Below are 19,795 nucleotides of genomic sequence, written 5' to 3'. Positions count from 1 at the left end.
TGGGCCTGTTGTTCAGTGTTTCCTTATGATTGCAAATGGACTGCCTTGTTTTACCAGATATGGTTGCATCATTTTACATGGATCTGAATTTTAAATTGTAACCCGCTCTGGAATTGCTTTGCAGTGAAGTGTGGGTAATAAAATATTTTAAATAAGATCAATCGAGCTTTCACCTTTTGTGAAGTGAGCATTTTAAGAGTGCTGTATTTATTTATTTTCCACTAAAATGCACATTTTGCTATTGTTAGTAATTCTGAGGATTAAAAAAATAAAATATAGTTGCCTGTCATTTAAAAAAAACATAAAATGACCCTTACCATGGTGACGCTTAACAAAGGCCTGGGCAAATATTCTGGTGCTGGGAAAAAATCTTACCATGTTACTGAAAAGGCATAATGATTGTACTAGGTGGACCTCGCAGGGAGGGACATTGCTACACACAGTGCTAGTAACCCCCCACCAGACCTTAGATTGTTGTTGTTGTTCAGTCGTTTAGTCGTGTCCGACTCTTCGTGACCCCATGGACCAGAGCACGCCAGGCACTTCTGTCTTCCACTGCCTCCCGCAGTTTGATCAGACTCATGCTGGTAGCTTCAAGAACACTGTCCAACCATCTCGTCCTCTGTCGTCCCCTTTTCCTTGTGCCCTTCATCTTTCCTAACATCAGGGTTTTTTCCAGGGAGTCTCCTCTTCTCATGAGGTGGCCAAAGTATTGGAGCCATAGCTTCAGGATCTGTCCTTCCAGTGAGCACTCAGGGCTGATTTCCTTAAGAATGGATGCGTTTGTTCTTCTTGCAGTCCATGGGACTCTCAAGAGTCTCCTCCAGCACCATAATTCAAAAGCATCAATTCTTCGGTGATCAGCCTTCTTTATTGTCCAGCTTTCACTTCCATACATCACTACTGGGAAAACCATAGTTTTTACTATACAGACCTTTGTTGGCAAGGTGATGTCTCTACTTTTTAAGACAGCATCTTAAAAAGTAGACCTTACATACTTGGGTACAAACATGTGGTAATTGGGCAAGCTTTCAGGTTCTAAACTGTTTAGCTCTTACCCATTAACACCAGATGTTTAAGAACTATGATCTTAATGGCCAGTCCACATAGGAGCTTAGCATCTGTATTTTAAGTTTCCAAACAGTCTTCCAAGGCTGAACAATACATTGCAGCAGCCTGATCTGGAGCCCATAAGAGCATGGGTCCTTGTGGCCCAGCAGTCAGTGTCTAGGAGGGATTGCAGTTGGTTCACCAGCTGAAAATAATGCAAGGCACTTTGTACAAACCAAGGCTATTTGGGCCTCCAGGGATGCTTCTGGGTTGTTAAACTGCACACCCTATTTTATCATAGTAACTGAGAGTATTCTCATTATTTTGTTTTTATGCTATATTATTGTTTTGTGTAAAAAAAAAAGCTACTTTTAAAAATGTGTGTTGCAACTAGGTAACCGTCAAGACCTCTTTTCCGCAAGTCCTTGGTCAGGTAAGAAAGTTTTGTTTCACTTAACCTTAAGCTGATAATGCGTAAAGATAACAAAACAAAAATAATGTACCTGGATCTGATAAAATGTATTCTGTGTGTGTAGCATGCATCTGTAACAATAGGATGTACAGTGGTACCTCAGGTTAAGTACTTAATTTGTTCCGGAGGCCCGTACTTAACCTGAAACCTGAAGCACCACTTTAGCTAATGGGGCCTCCTGCTGCCGCTGTGCTGCCAGAGCACGATTTCTGTTCTCATCCTGAAGCAAAGTTCTTAACCTGAAGCACTATTTCTGGGTTAGCGGAGTCTGTAACCTAAGCGTATGTAACCTGAGGTACCACAGTAGTTCATAAAAGATAGTCCCAACTGTTCTAACAGATGCCTCCCCAAAATAGGGGTGTGGTGTCTACATTGCCAAATAATTGCCATCCATGGAGCCTGGTGGGTCGGGTTGGGTGGGTGCAAGCAGAAAATGGTCCAGCTATTGCATGTGTTTACAGGTTTCCTGCCGCCAGGCAATACCATCCACACATCCCGTCAAGAACAAACAGTACTGTCTACATCTGTGGGAATTTCTTGGGAAGCAAGAAATAACTTGAATGTAGACCAAACAAATGACTTGCTCAAGGCCATATGCTCAATTCAGTTCCCAGAACATCAGACCGCACCTCTCAGCCAGCACTTGCTGCTACTGCACTGTGCCTTTTTTAAAAGAAGACAAAGCAGTTATGAAAAATCGGAAGCAGACTGAAAAGCCTTAAATAGCTGTCTCTAAAGCAGGGCAGGTGGGACATGGGTGGCGCTGTGGGTTAAACCACAGAGCCTAGGACTTGCCGATCAGAAGGTCGGCGGTTCGAATCCCCGCGATGGGGTGAGCTCCTGTTGCTCGGGCCCTGCTCCTGCCAACCTAGCAGTTCGAAAGCACGTCAATGTGCAAGTAGATAAATAGGTACCATTCCGGCGGGAAGGTAAACAGTATTTCCGTGCACTGCTCTGGTTCGCCAGAAGCTTCTTAGTCATGCTGGCCACATGACCCGGAAGCTGTACGCCGGCTCCCTTGGACAATAAAGCGAGATGAGTGCAGCAACCCCAGAGTCGGTCACGACTGGACCTAATGGTCAGGGGTCCCTTTACCTTTTTAAAAGCAGGGCAAGTCAGCAACAGAATAGCAGATGAAACTTATTTGTGCAAATTCAGTTTTGCTTAAATCCTATTAACTTAAACCAGGTCAACACAGCTTGTCATGCTTCAGACCAGCCATCATTTATTGTGTTGGTAATTTATTTTTTTGCCGCCTGCCTTAGATGGGTAAACAACCAGCAAGTCCGAACACATGTTGGTGGATCGCAAGATAATTGAGGCCTGATTTGCCCAGGTGGCTAAAGCTACAGTTCTGATTATAAAGTGGCCATCTTTAATCACAGTCTGAAACTTGATTGTGCTAAATTTGAAGCCGTGTTCTGGGTTCATATGTACAATTATGGGAGCCTTGCTGCTTTCACACCCCTACCCCTTCATGCTAATGCTGATGTACTTGATTGCAACTTGAGATTTGAGTAACAGATTGATATGTCTGCGTGCTTTTTCTTGGCACTAGAATGTGTGGTACTCATACCTGTGGAAAAGAAACTGAGCCCATTTTTATCTTGAAAAAAAGATGTCCTGAGAGCTAGCGTAGCATATTGGTTAAGAATATAAATTGGGAGTTTTTAATGAAATCACCCATGAATTTGCTAAGTGGTATTGAGCAAGCCATTTTGTTGTCTCAGCCCTTCCACCTGTTATATAAGCACGTCTCACAGGTTTTTAATAATTACTCAGATAATGTATGTGAAGTATTTAGAAAAAAGCACTATGTAAGTACTGAATTGTTGTGGACATTGGGTGATATTTGCATGCTCCATTTTTTCCATAAAACATTCTTGTTTTGTAGGTAATAAGATTCCACGGTGGCACCCTACCCGTGTACATAATTTCTAATATTCTTCTTGCTTATGGAATCCAGTTAAGGTCCCTAATTTCAACAGGTAACATTTCGTGAAAAGATTTTTAAGCGCAGGTTTGTTTATTATTATAAAACTAGAAAACAGAGTTTCATTGTACATTTCATTTGTAGTTCGGCAATCGTTTTGTTATTATTATTTTTTTTAATGCTGAGATTTGTTGTAAAATGGTTGATAATCATGTAGATACTGATAGGAATCTGGGGAGGGGAGCTATTAACTGGCAAGAATAAACAATAGTTATTGTATAGCTTATTGACTTGAATGTATTTTAAAGCAAACTCTTTACAATGCTAAGTAGCACTTTTAAAAGTCAGTACATTTTTAAATCTTGTTATATTTGATTTCCCAAATCATTAGGGAAATATCCACCAGGAGCTTCATTTTGGTCAGACCTGCCAGCTGGGGGGAAAACACATTTAAATATATTCATGGAACTGAGAATTCTGTGTCACAAATATTCAGTGTCTAAAATTGAATACAACTATTACTGTAAATAATTTCTGTCGGTCTGTTTCCCCACATCATCAGTGCATTATTAATGACATTATATGACAAATAGAAGTTTTACTGCAGTGGAATTAGTATTTAACAATGGTTATAATATATCCTGAATTTTGGAACATTTATGATTTTTCTGTTAATATTTTAATTTACTGGCCACATCTGATTCTTGATATATGTTTTTCTTGTTCTAGGTCATTGCACAGATTTTGCACCTGCGCTTACTAAAGCAGCCAGGCCCTATAAAGTAGAACCAATAGTGAATATTGTTAAATTCTTGTTGGGGTAAGTTCCTTGCTTGTATATTTTTCCACTACACCATGGAATTCTTCATGCAGCAATAAAGGTCCTCATCAGTAACATGCATACTAAAAAAATATAGCATTTGAAATTAGGATTAATTATAAATTTTTGATAAGCAAGCAAATCAAACAACTATAATCTTGTGTTTTCACCCCCCACAGGCTTAACTGGTTTAAAGGAATCTGGGATATATTATCCTTGCCAGAATTGGATGCTGTTACACCGAACAACCAGAACTTGTGGTTTCCTTTTGTATCTCTAATCCTATTTATGTTTGGGACCGGCATAGCCTACTGGTGTGGCAAACTCTTCAGTTCATTTCTAAGGATCTCATCCTCATTGCATCTAGCTTTGGCCAGGTAAAAAAACCACCAACTGCTCTTATTTTATGTGGGTGAAATGATAAAAGATGAAAATATCATGCCTACTTATTCAACAGTGATTATACTAAACCTGGGGATAGTTCTTAACTAGCTGAGAGAATGGGTTAACTTTCATGGGGACTGTAGAACCTTGTACAATATTTTACTGGCTTTTAGTGGCATCTTTGTGAGATGGTGGCTGTAAGGGAAATTTGGTTAACTTGCATTTAAAGAGAGGTTTTTCTGCGTAAGGTAGAACCTTATCAAGTGCTACCAAAGGATACTAAATGGTTAGAGGTAATAGGGTTAATAGTTGGGTACTTGTTTAGTCCGGGACATTATTCACAAACTGACCATTGCCAGTTTGTAATTTTCCTTTCCAATTGAAATGCCATTCTTTTTCAATCAAATTCTGAACAGGGCATAAATGCTTTTTTCATTTCATGAAGGAATAAACCATTTATTACATTTCTGTTCTAGTTCTGCGGTGGTTTTCTTCCATTTTTGTTCCTTGGCCTAATCATATCAGATTGCGTTTATTATCCTTTTATTTTTTTAAAGGTTAGATAGATTAGATATCATTTGTGGGCTTAAGGATGTCTTTGATTTTGCTTTCAATTTTAGTTCTTGGAAATTGGAGCAAATTTCTGCACTTATACTTATTGTACCAGGCAGAATGAAACATACAGCTGCCAAAATTCATGGCCCTTGACTTGATTAAACTTGATTTTTCCTTTTTCTTTCTGTCAAATTTCTTTTTTTAAATTCTTGGATTGTACGGTTGATCTTTCTATTTAGGACTCCTCTTTTTCAAAGTAACTTTGCTCATCTTATCCGGGCAAAGTAAAAAGTAATCATGCTTTAATTTAGACTTTGACCCAGAAAGCCACAGAATGCTTGATTCCTAACTCAGCGTTTGTCCAAGAAACATTTTTTTCTAGAAACTGCCCCCCCCCCCAAAGAAGCTAAACCATTCCAATGTGTTTGTGCTGTTATAATTCTGTAGTACTAACATCTGCTTTGGGAAATATACATAATTGAAAAACAGACTGGATTCACTAAACTTCAATATACAAAAGAGATATTTGGTAATACTGTAACTCCTTTTCCTGAAAGGTGAAATGTTTATTTGCATGTTTAGGGGTAACATTATTTTCATAAAACTAGGATGTGGCATCTATAAGTAGTATTCACAAATACCAAAACTATTAGTTTAAAAAAGAAATGGAAGGGAAAGAATACAAAAAACAGCAAATTCGGGACTCTGTGAAATGAATTGTCCCTCATAGTTATGGATTTTGGTAAGCCTCCAGATGCAGCTGCATTATAGATGTTGTGCCAGAGTGAAATTGTAACTTTTCCCTATGGACACCAGGACACCCTCCAAAGGGCAATGTGTACCTCCTTTTGCTTGAGCCAGGAAAATGTCTATTTCATGGGTTCTAAACTATGGTTAGCACAAATCGTAGTTTGGCAAGGTGTCTGAGCTGATCCGTTATACATTATACATGATTAATGTTTGGCTGCTCAGGGTGTGAGCGGGCGGGTGTGGGGGATTCCCTGGTCCTGAATGGGGTAACTGTGCCCCTGAAGGACCAGGTGCGCAGCCTGGGAGTCATTTTGGACTCACAGCTGTCCATGGAGGCGCAGGTTAATTCTGTGTCCAGGGCAGCTGTCTACCAGCTCCATCTGGTACGCAGTCTAAGACCCTACCTGCCCGCAGACTGTCTCATCAGAGTGGTGCATGCTCTAGTTATCTCCCGCTTGGACTACTGCAACATGCTCTACGTAGGGCTACCTTTGAAGGTGACCTGGAAACTGCAATTAATCCAGAATGTAGCAGCTAGACTGGTGACTGGGAGTGGCTGCCAGGACCACATAACACCGGTTCTGAGAGATCTGCATTGGCTTCCAGTACGTTTCCAAGCACAATTCAAAGTGTTGGTGCTGACCTTTAAAGCCCTAAATGGCCTCGGTCCTGTATACCTGAAGGAGCGTCTCCACCCCCATCGTTCAGCCCGGACACTGAGATCCAGCGCCGAGGGCCTTCTGGCGGTTCCCTCATTGCGAGAAGTGAGGTTACAGGGAACCAGACAGAGGGCCTTCTCGGTAGTGGCGCCCACCCTGTGGAACACCCTCCCTTCAGATGTGAAGGAAATAAGCAGCTATCCTATCTTTAAAAGACATCTGAAGGCAGCCCTGTTCAGAGAAGTTTTTAATATTTAATGCTGTACAGTTTTTAACATTTGATTGGGAGCCGCCCAGAGTGGCTTGGGAAACTCAGCCAGATGGGCGGGGTATAATTATTATTATTATTATTATTATTATTATTATTATTATTATTATTATTAAATTATGACTGTTTGCATTTGCCAGACCCTCTCGACTTCCACCAGAGCCCAGTTTGATTACGCGAAGAACGTTGTGCGTAGCTGTTTGCATGTTTTTCCTTAGCTGGACTACATGTGGAGCGTTGGCTATATTAATGACATATGCTCATTACACCTTCAAGGTATTTAGCCAGCATGTGACAAATACAGCGTGTGAATAAAATGCTTTTAAAGTTTTTAAATCATGGGTTGGTCTGGGCAGTCTTCACATAGGTTTGGTGCCGAGTGTGATGTGGCGTGGAAAACGAGAGGAAAAGATGGTCCCCTTGCCATGCCTCCAATCCGTCCAGCTACCCCTCTTTTTGGTGCACATAAAATCCAACACATTTTGCTCAGATTTTCTTGGTTGAATACTTTTTTTACTGTTACCGCCCCCCTGGCCTTCTGTGCCAACTGAAAACCTACTTCAGAGGGTTGGGGAACCCTTCAGAACAACATGGGAGGTACTACTGGGGGTGGGAGTGCAAGCCCAGGTTTCAAACCCCGTCTTTCTCAAGTTGCCCTTCTCTCGTAGTTTGAAAGAACGAGAAAGGAATTACCGTACTTTTCGCTCTATAAGACGCACCAGACCACAAGACGCACCTAGTTTTTGGAGGAGGAAAACAAGAAAAAAAATATTCTGAATCTCAGAAGCCAGAACAGCAAGAGGGATCGCTGCGCAGTGAAAGCAGCAATCCCTCTCACTGTTCTAGCTTCTGGGATAGCTGCGCAGCCTGCATTCGCTCCAAAAGATGCACACACATTTCCCCTTACTTTTTAGGAGGGGAAAAAGTGAGTCTTATAGAGCAAAAAATACGGTATATTTTAGTTGGATTATGCAGAATTACCAAAGTTGACAGCTAAAATAAGAAAACCCTAGTGACAAAGGTTTTGTGGAAGAGCAGAAACCCTTTTCAAATTATTTAAAGAAATATTATTATATGATGGACTCGCGAGCAGGATTGGGACTATGAGCAACAGAAGAGAGTAAAGATAACAGTAGTTTTGTTAAGGGTTAAGAGATAGAAGGAAGGGTGTGACAGAGAGAAACAAAACCATGGAGAAGGGCGTGGGAAGTAAAAGAAAAAAAAGTTTTTATTATGTACTGAAATGTATGTGTGAAATTTTTGAAAACTTAATTTAAAAACTTTAAAAAGGGAATTATGTTTTAGTCTCGGTGATGAAGATAAGTTGCACTTACAAGCTGATACACTGCAATTCCAAAAGACTTTTTTTTTTTTTTACAGGTTATTAAACTGCATTCAAATGTCAGAACAGAACTAAGTGTCCTTGATACGGTAGGTTTGTTCAGTTAAAGTTATCAATTTAAAACATTGGAAGTTAATTTAAACCAACAGTAAAAGAAACATAAAAACATCTCAAAATTTATATGTCTGGATAGGCTTGCCTAAACAAAAGTAGTTTTGGCATTTAATGTTTTCAAGTGTTTGTGTTCCCCCATAAGTCTCTCCTCTTCTACCTTTTGTTCCCTTTGTGATGATGATGATGATGATGATGATGATAATAATAATAATAATAATAATAATAATAATAATAATAATAATAATAAATTTTATTTATACCCCGCCCTCCCTAGCCAAGACCGGGCTCAGGGCGGCTAACAACCAATAATAAAAACAAGTTGCTTAAAATACAACTTAAAAAACAAGATTAAAATACAATGTTAAAACATTAAGATGCAGCCTCTTCACAGGAGGAGAAAGGAAAAGAGAAAGAGGGGGAGGGAATCAAATTGGCTCCAAGCCAAAGGCCAGGCGGAACAACTCTGTCTTACAGGCCCTGCGGAAAGAAATCAGATCCTGCAGGGCCCTGGTCTCATGAGACAGAGCGTTCTACCAGGCTGGAACCAGTGTTGAAAAGGCCCTGGCTCTGGTTGAGGCTAATCTAACTTCCTTAGGGCCCTGGGACCTCTAGGGTGTTGCTATTAATGGACCTTAAGGTCCTCCGTGAGGCATACCAGGAGAGGCAGTCCCGTAGGTATGAGGGTCCTAGGCCATGAAAGGCTTTAAAGGTCAAAACTAGCACCTTTAATCTGACCCTGTACTCCACTGGGAGCCAGTGCAGCTGGAAAAGCACTGGGTGAATATGGTTCCACGGCAGAGACCCCGTGAGGAGCCTCGCTGCAGCATTCTGTACCCGCTGGAGTTTCTGGGACAGCTTCAAGTGCAGTCCCACATGCTTTGCCTTTTGTCTGGTACATCACTAGGGAGCGGGCATGCAGGAAATATTGATGTGTTCCCCCAAGGACCTGCAATGATGGCTACACTGGCATCATGACAGCGTTGGGAAAGGAAAGGGCGACACTATATCTTGGCTACATTGCTACTCAAGCCAGCATAGTGTCGTGTCGTGTCGTGTCGTGTCGTGTCGTGTCGTGTCGTGTCGTGTCTCCCAAACTTGGGTCTCCAGCTGTTGTTGGACTACAACTCCCATCATCCCTAGCTAACAGGACCACTGGTCAGGGATGATGGGGATTGTAGTCCAAAAACAGCTGGAGAGACCCAAGTTTGAGGAACCCTGGTGTAGTGGTTAGAGTTCTGGATTAGGACCTGGGAGACCAAGGTTGAAATCCTGAGTCAGCCATGTAGCCCACTGGGTGACTTTTGGCCGGCCAGTCTCTCTCAGCCTCACAGAGTTGTTGGTGAGGGTGAAACGGAGACAGGGAGGGTGCGTATCCCACCTTGAGCTCCTTGGAGAAAGAGGTGGGATATAAATTAAATAAATAGCACTACAGTGGTACCTTAGGTTACATACGCTTCAGGTTACGTACGCTTCAGGTTACAGACTCCGCTAACCCAGAAATATTACCTCGGGTTAAGAACTTTGCTTCAGGATGAGAAGAGAAATCGCGGTGCGGCAGCAGCAGGAGGCCCCATTAGCTAAAGTGGTGCTTCAGGTTAAGAACAGTTTCAGGTTAAGAACGGACCTCCAGAACAAATTAAGTATGTAACCAGAATTACCACTGTACTTGATTTTTTTTTTTACCTTCCCCATGAAGCACTTTTAAGTTCATGGTTAAACTTTTTATCAACCTATTAATGCCTACGCTTGTATTTTATAGTGCCCAAAGAACTCGGAACAAAGCTCCGCTTGTTCCAAAAGAGAAACGGAAGAGAGCTGTGCATCATCAGCTGATGGCCTTTCAGAAGCAGCAGCAGCAGCAACATCATCACCTACGGGCAGCGCAGCCGTTGACAGCGTTGTAGACAGTCTTAAGATGCACGTCACCGTCCTCAACTTGCTCACGTTGATTGTGCTGCTCAGTTGCCCGTCTTTAATTTACTGGCTGAAAAATCTCAGGTAACCGCCAGAAGAACTGGCAGGTTTTATACAAGAATCCACGACGGGTTGGTTTCAAACTCAGTTACTCCATCCAAAGGCATTGATTTTAAAATTGGGGAAGCTCATAGCAGCATCAGTATATGAAGTTTGTTTTATTATCTTTTACTGCGTTGCATATTGTTGTTCCTTCCCATGCCATAAAATCTATTTCTGCTTGTGTAATCATTTAGAATCATAGAATTGGAAGGAACTCTGGGGGGCATCTAGGCCATGGGTAGGCAAACTAAGGCCTGGGGGCCGGATCCGGCCCAATCGCCTTGTAAATCCGGCCTGCGGACGGTCCGGGAATCAGCATGTTTTTACATGAGTAGAATGTGTCCTTTTATTTAAAAATGCATCTCTGGGTTATTTGTGGGGCCTTCCTGGTGTTTTTACGTGAGCAGAGTGTGTGCTTTTATTTAAAATGCATTTCTGGGTTATTTGTGGGGCATAGGAATTTGTTCTTTTTTTCTTTCCAAAATATAGTCCGGCCCCCCACAAGGTCTGAGGAACAGTGGACCAGCCCCCTACTGAAAAAGTTTGCTGACCCCTGATTTAGGCCAACTACCGTATTTTTCGCCCTGTAGGACGCACTTTTCCCCCTCCAAAAATGAAGGGGAAATGTGTGTGCGTCCTATGGGGCGAATGCAGGCTTTCGCTGAAGCCTGGAAAGCGAGAGGGGTCGGTGCGCACCGACCCCTCTCGCTCTCCAGGCTTCGTGCAGCTCTCCGCAAGCCGTGGGAGCCCGCGCTGGGCTCCCACGGCTTGCGGAGAGTTGCCTGCATGACAAAGGCTGGGCGCACTGAGCTCAGCGCACCCCAGGCTTTGAGCTTCGCGCAGCTCTCCGCGATCGGTAGGAGCCCGGCGCTGGGCTCTCACGGCTTGCGGAGAGCTGCCTGTTCTGGGGGCTGGGGGGGGGAATAATCCCCCCCTTTATTCCCCCCCCAAAAAAACCTAGGTGTGCCTTATGGGCCGGTGCGTCCTATGGGGTGAAAAATACAGTAAATCATACATGACAGATGGCCATCCATCCTCTGCTTATGCATTATCTACCACTTGTGTCTACAATATTCTGTTGCTGCTACTTTGTGTTTCCTTTGCAAAATTTGATTTTCAGTTTATTACCGTGCTCTTTGTTTTTTTCTCCCCCAAATAGGTACCATATCAAGCTTGATCCTGATCCATGTAGATCAACTGCTTTTCTGCTCATAGCCATTTTGGGTATACTCATGAACGCAAGCACTACAAAAGTTAAAACAAGGTACCTTAGTTCATTATCTTCATTTCCCCCACAGTTTTGGTGTTTGAAGGTGCAGTTTTTTTGGGGGGGGGGGTTTAAAACAAAACAATCACAATTATTTTAGTCACATACAGTACAAGCCTTTAAGAGCATCTTCTGCCTGTTCCCACCCTACCCACTATGTATTATCAGGATCACTTAGCAGTTCTTCCCAGACTTGGGTCTCCAGCTGTTTTTAGATTACCGTTCCCATCATCCCTGACCACTGAGTCCTGCTAGCTAGGGATGATGGGAGTTTTGTGTTTTCAAGCTGTTTCCTTTCTCTTTACTGTTTGGCGGGTGCGATTCAGAGAGGCTTCTCAAAATTGGAGTGTCGGGGAAGATGTCTTCTGCCAATTTCCCCCCTGCGAGCCCCACATGTTCTTGTGGGGCATGCACCCCTGACTCTGTAAACCAAAAACAAGCCATGGTTGCAGCTCACCACCTGTTTGGAGTGAGACAAACCACAAGCCTATGTTTGTGCATAATGCTAAGCTGAACTGTGGCTTAGCTCTGGGTAGTGTGGCAACAGCAGGACCCAGGGAAGAGCAAATAAGCTGTGATTTTCTCTTCCAGCACCAAAAGGCTTGCACATTCATGATAAACCATAGTTTGGGTTACTGTTACGTGCCAGGCCCTGAGTGGCCCCCCTACACCCCCATTTTCAGGGGTGATGATGGTTCAGGTCAACACTTGCCATGTTAAGCCTCCATTTAAATGAGACTGGGATATTGAAATGTCAGGCTAGGATATGCCAGAAGGTTGGGTGGTTCAGTCCGAGTCTTTCTTTTCTTTTTCGATTTTTTATGTGTTTATTAAAAGTACATTCAGTGCATGGGAGTAGCCAAGAGGGGGGAAGGGAGGCAGCTGCCCCCCCCAATCAATAAAAATACATAGCAAGCTGAGGTTCTGCCCCCTTCTAACAAAAGGCCTGCCCTCCCAACAAAAATCTTGGCTACACCTGTGATTCAGTGTCTCTGTTTTCAAGTCTTCAAGTAGTTCATGCAGGCCAGTTACATTCAGTTTGAGACGTTTTGTTATGGGGTTGCTGGGAGAAGAAGTGGGGAGACAGAGGGCTGAGGAAATAGGGGGGAAAGAAACTTTCATTTTTTTCCATAATATATGAGCGGACCTTTTGTGTCAGCCCCGTGTGGGCAGGTATCTTAATTTTGCTGGCTTAACGAAAGATCAGACGGCCCAGGAGATGGTCTGTTGCAGTTGATGGGTTGCCGTGCGCTTTGTTTATGTAATATGCAGAAGTACTAGATACTCCCTGGTATTTTCCTGGAAATATCTGCACTCTTTATTATCCCACACAGCTTGCAGCCTTAATAATGGCAGAATTGTTTTACCTTGTTTCCCCTTTCTCCACAGTAAACTGCTGAAGATTGCTGCACATCTCCCACTTCCTTTGTCTGTCGCCGCTGTGGTGTTTGCACCAATGCACTTAGACAGAATGCCATACTTCGTAATCATTCCCCTTTTTCTTCACGCGTTATGCTGCATTGTGTAAAGACTTGAGTTTACCAAAGCACCAAGCACACCAGGAAGCGCTGGCGGGAGGGAGTTGAACCAAGGATAATCTGGGACAACGTGAAAATATCATAAACATTATCTTCTGTCCGTGGCAGAAGTGAAAACAATGCTGGGCACATGTTGTGAAGGTTGATCCAGTTAGAAAGCATAGGGTTTTGTACTTTACTGTTAAAAAAAGAATCCTTGCAGAAACTTACAGCTCAGTTCTGAATCTGCCTCTGACAATGATGCTTTATTTTTGTGGTGTTGGAGCAGAGTTTCGGGGTTTTTTAAAAAAACCAATGTGCACTTGTGTGTCCCATATGCTCTTCGGGATGAAGCACCTTTACTGTTGGCAAAATCCATAACCCATAAGACAATCTGAAAGTTCTTATTCCGTTAAAGGCAGCAGAAGTTATGTTTTGTCCTTCCTTGGGTCTGTACTAAGCTACAATGCCGATGCTGCTCGACTTGGTGACAAATCAAAAACTATTTCACAGCTTCCATGTTTGTGAGATTATTGAAAGTGGTGGTGGCCCAGTACATCGATTTATATTCAATGTAACATAGTTTACTAAGTATATCAGCAGACGTGTATGCTCTTTGTACTGTTACACTGCAGTGTGAAGCTCAGGGCAGATTCTCGGGTGACTTTTTGTACATAGAGATTCATGCTAGTGTACATGGAAACACGTAGACAGTTACACGGATACCTACTTTAGCAATACTTTGTGTTGGGAATAACACACCCATATGAGCTTCCCAGTATGTGCATATGTTCAAGACCAAAATATGTATCTGTGCAGCTATTTAAATGTGAGTGTTTTAGTAAGGCACTTCTGGCTTCAGTAATCATCATCACAATCATACGGCTTCCAGCCGAATAAAAACACAGCAAAACATCACACATTAAAACTTCCCGATACAGGACTGGCTTCACATGTCTTCAGAAAGTTGTTTATATAATTTGACATTGATGGGAGCCACTGCTGACAAGGCCCTGTGCCTGCTTCCCTGTAACTTCATTTCTCACAGTGAGGGAACCTCCAGAAGGTCCTCAGAGCTGGACCTCAGTTGTCTGGGCTGAACAATGGGGGTTGGAGACACTCCTTCAGGGCCAAAGCCATTTAGGGCTTTAAAGGTCAGCATCAACACCTTGAATTGTGCTTGGAAGCCAGTGCAGAAGCTCAGATGACTAGGAGATGCTTCCCACATATATAGGCAGTTTCCTTGAAGGGCAATGAAATCCTCTACCATTTAAGCAATTTCTCTGCCTCAAGATCGTATCAGTCAACCACAATATTAGCTTTAATTCTACCATATTGAGCTTGTTTTCTTTCGTCCATAACAAAAGGTCCCCAGAAAGCTGTCGGCCTGAATTCTGGACAACCTCCAGTGGTTTCGTACAGACATTATTAAAACAAAATGGACCCCTGAGGTACTCGGTGAGATAATGTCTTACTGATAAGCTACTCAACACCATGGCGGCAACGGGAATCACTTGAAGGCAGAACTACACATTGGCACTCCCATCTCAACAAGTAGTCGGTGGATATGAGAAGCAAGTATTTATCTCTATGTACAAAGACGTTTTAAAAGAATCTGCCTTTGGGCATAACTGTTGAGTGGCAAATACTGATCACCTATATAACCATTTATAAAGGAGCAGCACGTTTTCTGGTACCTTCTGGTGAAATGTACCGGGTATGAATCCAACAGCAAATGTTGCTCCTCTTGCATTGCACCATCACCTTGGGGGAAAAACTGCAGTCATTTTGCAAATGTAGCCACTTACCTGCAAGCCTAGCTGGTCGGCTTACCTGCATAGACACTTGTATATCTCGTTATTTATTTCTGGTGCATCCATTGCCTTGAGACCTGAGTGCTGATCTTACAAGAAGGCTCGCTTCCTCTCCCTTTTGCAATCTGGGAAGCGAGCCATTCCTCTGAACCAAGTTAACAGTGTACACACGTCTGTCTTGCCTTTAACCAGTTTGTACCATTCCTGCCTGAAGTGCCTCAGTTAATTCTGGCTTGTATATATAGATATATATATATTAATCATTCAGTTTTCTTGGATGCAAAACCTCTGGATTTAAAAAGAAATTCTTTTAACTGTAGAACTGGTACCGCAAGCCTGCTAACAAGTTTAGTACTTAAAAGCTGTTGTATGAACCATGAAGAGCTTTATAACTAGATCAAGTATTTTAAAAACACTTCAGCTAGTTTTATGGTCTCAGTATCTTTACATAATTTTTATCCTATAAAAATTATATCCTTGCTACTCTTAAGAGGCCTTCGGGCAAACAGTACTCTTATTTCTTGAGATCTAATTTCCAGCTGATTACATGGAATTTGACTTGGTGTGCAAGTGACAAAAATTGAGTTGTTGGTGTGCTCTGTGTGTGCACCTGTCCCTTGTTAGCTGGATTACTTAATAGGCTGTGCTAGGAGTTAGTCCTGATTGCTAAGTAGGGCTTCTTGCTTGCCATAGCTGGCGATGTGAAGAGAAGCTACAAGGCCTCCTTTGTGTCTCTTAATAGCTGTATGCTAGGGAGAATTTTGGCAGAGGCTTTTTGCTCTCCTGTCAAAGTACTGCTCCGATAGAAAAGACGCTTGCCAAATGTTCCGTTGTACCAAGGGCACCACAGTGCTCTTCAAATCCATGTGTTGGCCTGGGTACTTGGAAGCTTGCTGCTTCCAGTCGCGATGCTGACAAGAGCTTCTCCTTCATAACAGGTCCAGGTGCTTCTGAATCACCTGGCTTCGCTTCAACTTTTATGCTGCAGTTGGGGCAGGGGCAAAGCCACGCCCAGTTCCTAATTAGGTCATAACGGCACTGAACATAAGTTCATCTGTGAAATGGGTGAGTTGACTGCTCTTTGAATTAACTTCATATATCCTGTGTGGGTTCTACGTAGTTCAGATACGTGCGTCTTTTTAATTACCTTTTCTATGCGAATCAGTACGTTTGTAGTACTGCAGTGTTGCTTTTGCAATTTGGGTCTCTGATGTCGTTTGCCTTTTTTGCACATGGCACCATTTTCTGCAACCCATAAATAACACACATGCCCCTTTTTGGCTTTTTTATTTGGAATTGCTGCTCTTCGTGAATTGAAAGACACCCGGTAGCACAAACCTATCCCAGGAGTTCAGTGTGGTTTACTCCCAGATAAGTCTGCAGGTGTGCATAAGGCGTAGCTGTCAACTGCCCCTTATTTGGCAGGAAAGTCCCTTATCCCAGTGCTGTGTCCCGTTGCTGTCCCTTATTGATGATGTCCCTTAAATTTCCCGGGTTTCAAAGCAAGCAGCTCCTCTCCCTCCCTCCCTGCCGGCCAGGGAAGAGGGAGGCTCCAACTGTGTTGCTTGGCTGCGTTGCTCACCCAATAAGCAGTATAAGAACGACTGGGGGGTGGAGCTTGCATGCCTTGTGCCGATCAAATCAGCCGCGTTGCCTGGGGACTCGCTTTTGCTCAGCGCTTCCCAGCGGAGAGGTGACGGTGGTTTTCCTTGCTGCATTCCCTTTGCTGGGTTGCTGCGCTGTGGGAACCACCGCTTGAGGCTTCGTTTGGCTGCTGGTTGACTAAAATCCCTTCTTTTGGCTGCTGATCCCTTATTTTCGAGGCTGCTGGTCCCTTATTTTCAAATCTGTAAGTTGACAGCGATGGCATAAGGTTGCTATCCTACACAGCACTGGGTAGTGAAGGCCCAGACTAGGTGAGTCCTTACGAGGGGCCTGCCAGTTCCTGTCTTCCTTCCCACTGCAGCACATGGCTGAGAGGAGAGCCTTAAATCTCTGCACCAAGCCCAACACTGATTGGGAACGAGTGTGATGGGAGCCTGTATCTACATTTGAATTCTGCTCTCTGTACGTGGCAATACATGTGTAAGTGCAGTGCATGTACTTTGGCAATGGCCACCATTGTTGGCGTGTGGCCCTCAAGAGGGTGGGCCCAACCTTAAAGTGGCCCTCAGCCAAAAAAAAATCTGCTTATACGAGCTACCCAGGGAGTAAGTCTCATGGAACATCACACACTTCTGAGTAGACATGCATAGTGTTGCACTGTGAAAGGAATATGGAAATTCTGCAACTGAGTATTTTGTTTAAATGAAAACATCACTGAACTTTAAGCCACATCCAAAGTAGCATGTGTCTGTCTGGTTCCCCCTTGCTGCCGCCATCGCTGCTGTTTAAGAAAATGCTCCCCTGGAAACATTTGAATTGCTTTTTGTACGTTCAGAAAGCAGCTTGGGGATTATGAACGATAGCTGCCTAAAGACGAAATAGTGGGGGTTTATTCCCCCCTTCCCTTTGGACTATTAGGTATGGGAAGTCAAAAGTGGTGGGGATTTTTTTGAGGACAACCAGGAGGGCCTGTCATCCACAACTTTGCATAACTAGTTCCTTTGCCCCAAAGAGATACTTCTTGACTTAGGTTTCTCAGAAAGCAACCCCTTTTCCCCTCACCGCTGCATAGCAAACCATTTTTGAAACTTGGGGAGAGGCTTTCAAAAATAAATTTATGGTGGTTTGAAGCCCTGCTATTCAAAGGAAGGATGCCTGAGTTCTTAAACATTCCCAGAATAGTTCTTTGGATCCTAGCCTAGGAATCTTTTATTATGATTATATTATTATTATTGACCAGATTTGAGAATATTGCTTTGCCATTAGGTTATATGCCTCAAAAAATGATTTGTTACCTCCACAAAGAGATGCTGTGTATATCTAAGTTGTGATCACAAATTCTGCTCTGGTGCCTGTGAACAAATGTCAGAAGTACATGGAAACCATGTACTTTCTGATGATGAAATCACTTTAAGCAAAGTGATGACTTGCTTGCGCACTTGAACCTCAATGTCATTTTACGATGCAAGCATTTCATAAACTTCAGTTCGTAAGATATGGTGTGTGCGCTCTGTACTATTAGTACAAAAATGCTTTGTCTGCTTGCTGCTGTATATGCTATGAACAACTTGAGAACTGTTAGCCACTAAGCAGCCTAAAAAGTTCATTTTGTAATTCATTTATGTTTAATATGATAGGTTCTTACTTAGTTTAGTATTAGATTTTTATATCCCTTTTTAGAAAAAAAAGCTAGATTGCAACAGGAATTAGCATTCTCTATAATAACACTATAAAGTTTTTATTTCCTAGAAACTCATGTTCTTTACTAAATTACCATCAATTAACATACCTCTGAATATTTTTGCCAATGAACTATGCTTGATAAATGGATTTGTACTTTTGAAATAATGTGGCAAGTGGATTCTTTATTCATCTTTACAAGTGCCTGGTATTCTGATACCAGTCTGCATAATAAGGATTTATGATAGTTCAGATTATCTACAGGAAAACCTTCCTTAGGAAGCATCTTGTTTATATACTTGATATAGAGTTTTACAGAGCACTTTCACGCATATCTACTTAGAGGGATGCTCCATTAAGTTTAATAGAACTTACTCACAAGTGAGCGTCTGTAGGATTTCAGTCTTAGCCCAGTTTTACCAAAAGTTTAAATTCAAAACGGCAGCACTTTCCATATCCCAAATAATGCACGTTATATAGGAGCAAATTCTACAGTCTTTCAGTAATGTGTGAAGATTGTATGAAAGCCCAGGTACCCTAAGTCTCAATCCATAGAACCGACACATTCAGACGCACTTTTTAAATAGCGGCTCCCCTTACTGTGCATGACATACAGTGGTGCCTCGCAAGACGAAATTAATCCGTTCCGTGAGGCTCTTCGTATAGCGTTTTTTTCGTCTTGCGAAGCAAGCCCATTGACAGCTTAGCGGATTAGCACTATTAGCGGTTTAGCGGCTTTTAGCGGATCAGCTGATAAGCGGCTTAGCGGCTTAGGAAAAGGGGGGGGAAAGGGGAAAAAACCCCGCAGGAACTCGCAAGACATTTTCGTCTTGCGAAGCAAGCCCATAGGGAAATTCGTTTTGCGAAGTGCCTCCAAAACGGAAAACCCTTTCGTCTAGCGGGTTTTCCGTCTTGCGAGGTGTTCGTCTTGCGGGGCACCACTGTACTACTAAAACCAAGTAGCATTTTCATGCAGAACGGAGAGGCATTTGTAAAAATGGAAAGTCAGAACTACAGCAGTCGTGTGTGAAGGTCCTGGAGCACACCTTACAAAGCTCTCTCAGTTGTAGTCATTATTCCACCAAAATGAGTTGGCTGTTCGTGTATTTAAGCAAGACACAAAGCTTAATTTAAGGAACTCGGCCCAATTCTGTGCAGCCCTCTGTAATACAGGCCATTACTTGTTGATGTGACACTTGAGGAATTGGCAACCTTGTCTAAAAGAATTTCTTGTTTTAGAATCTCACTAAAATGTCTTAAGAGTTTTACAGTAGGCCTTTGCAACGTGTAACCCGCCAGCCACATATGGCTGTTTTATTAGGAGCTTGCAAAATTTACTGGTTTTGACGCCGGCCTTGTGATAGCAAAAAAACGGGGTGGGAGGAAGTAGTAGAAGGAGAAACAACTGACAAGCTGTGGCGTATAGGTCTTTGTTGAGTTTGGACCCGTGTCTTGCTCTTAAAGTGACAATGCTGATAAACCTAATGCGTTTTGTATGAAGAAATAGCTCCACTTCAGTGTGTGGATTCAGAAGTGAAATAAATATGTG

The 19,795-nt window shown here is 42.7% G+C and overlaps 1 protein-coding gene across 1 annotated transcript in view; it reads left to right on the top strand.

Moving 5' to 3' along the window:
* PGAP1 (post-GPI attachment to proteins inositol deacylase 1) overlaps nucleotides 1-18,061 on the top strand; it is a 55,947-nt gene extending 37,886 nt beyond the window's left edge. Inside the window, exons 19-27 of the mRNA XM_081867436.1 lie at nucleotides 1,445-1,483; nucleotides 3,417-3,510; nucleotides 4,185-4,275; nucleotides 4,455-4,652; nucleotides 7,032-7,167; nucleotides 8,272-8,322; nucleotides 10,107-10,345; nucleotides 11,523-11,627; nucleotides 13,020-18,061. Of these exons, the coding sequence (XP_081723562.1) occupies nucleotides 1,445-1,483; nucleotides 3,417-3,510; nucleotides 4,185-4,275; nucleotides 4,455-4,652; nucleotides 7,032-7,167; nucleotides 8,272-8,322; nucleotides 10,107-10,345; nucleotides 11,523-11,627; nucleotides 13,020-13,158 (1,092 nt within the window). The 3' untranslated portion in view covers nucleotides 13,159-18,061. The remainder of the gene's footprint in view (nucleotides 1-1,444; nucleotides 1,484-3,416; nucleotides 3,511-4,184; nucleotides 4,276-4,454; nucleotides 4,653-7,031; nucleotides 7,168-8,271; nucleotides 8,323-10,106; nucleotides 10,346-11,522; nucleotides 11,628-13,019) is intronic.
* The last annotated feature ends 1,734 nt before the right edge of the window (nucleotides 18,062-19,795 follow it).

The sequence above is a fragment of the Podarcis erhardii genome (assembly GCF_964252035.2).
Source record: "Podarcis erhardii genome assembly, chromosome: 1".
NCBI lineage: Eukaryota > Metazoa > Chordata > Lepidosauria > Squamata > Lacertidae > Podarcis > Podarcis erhardii.
This window is presented reverse-complemented; position numbering and strand designations above follow the sequence as displayed.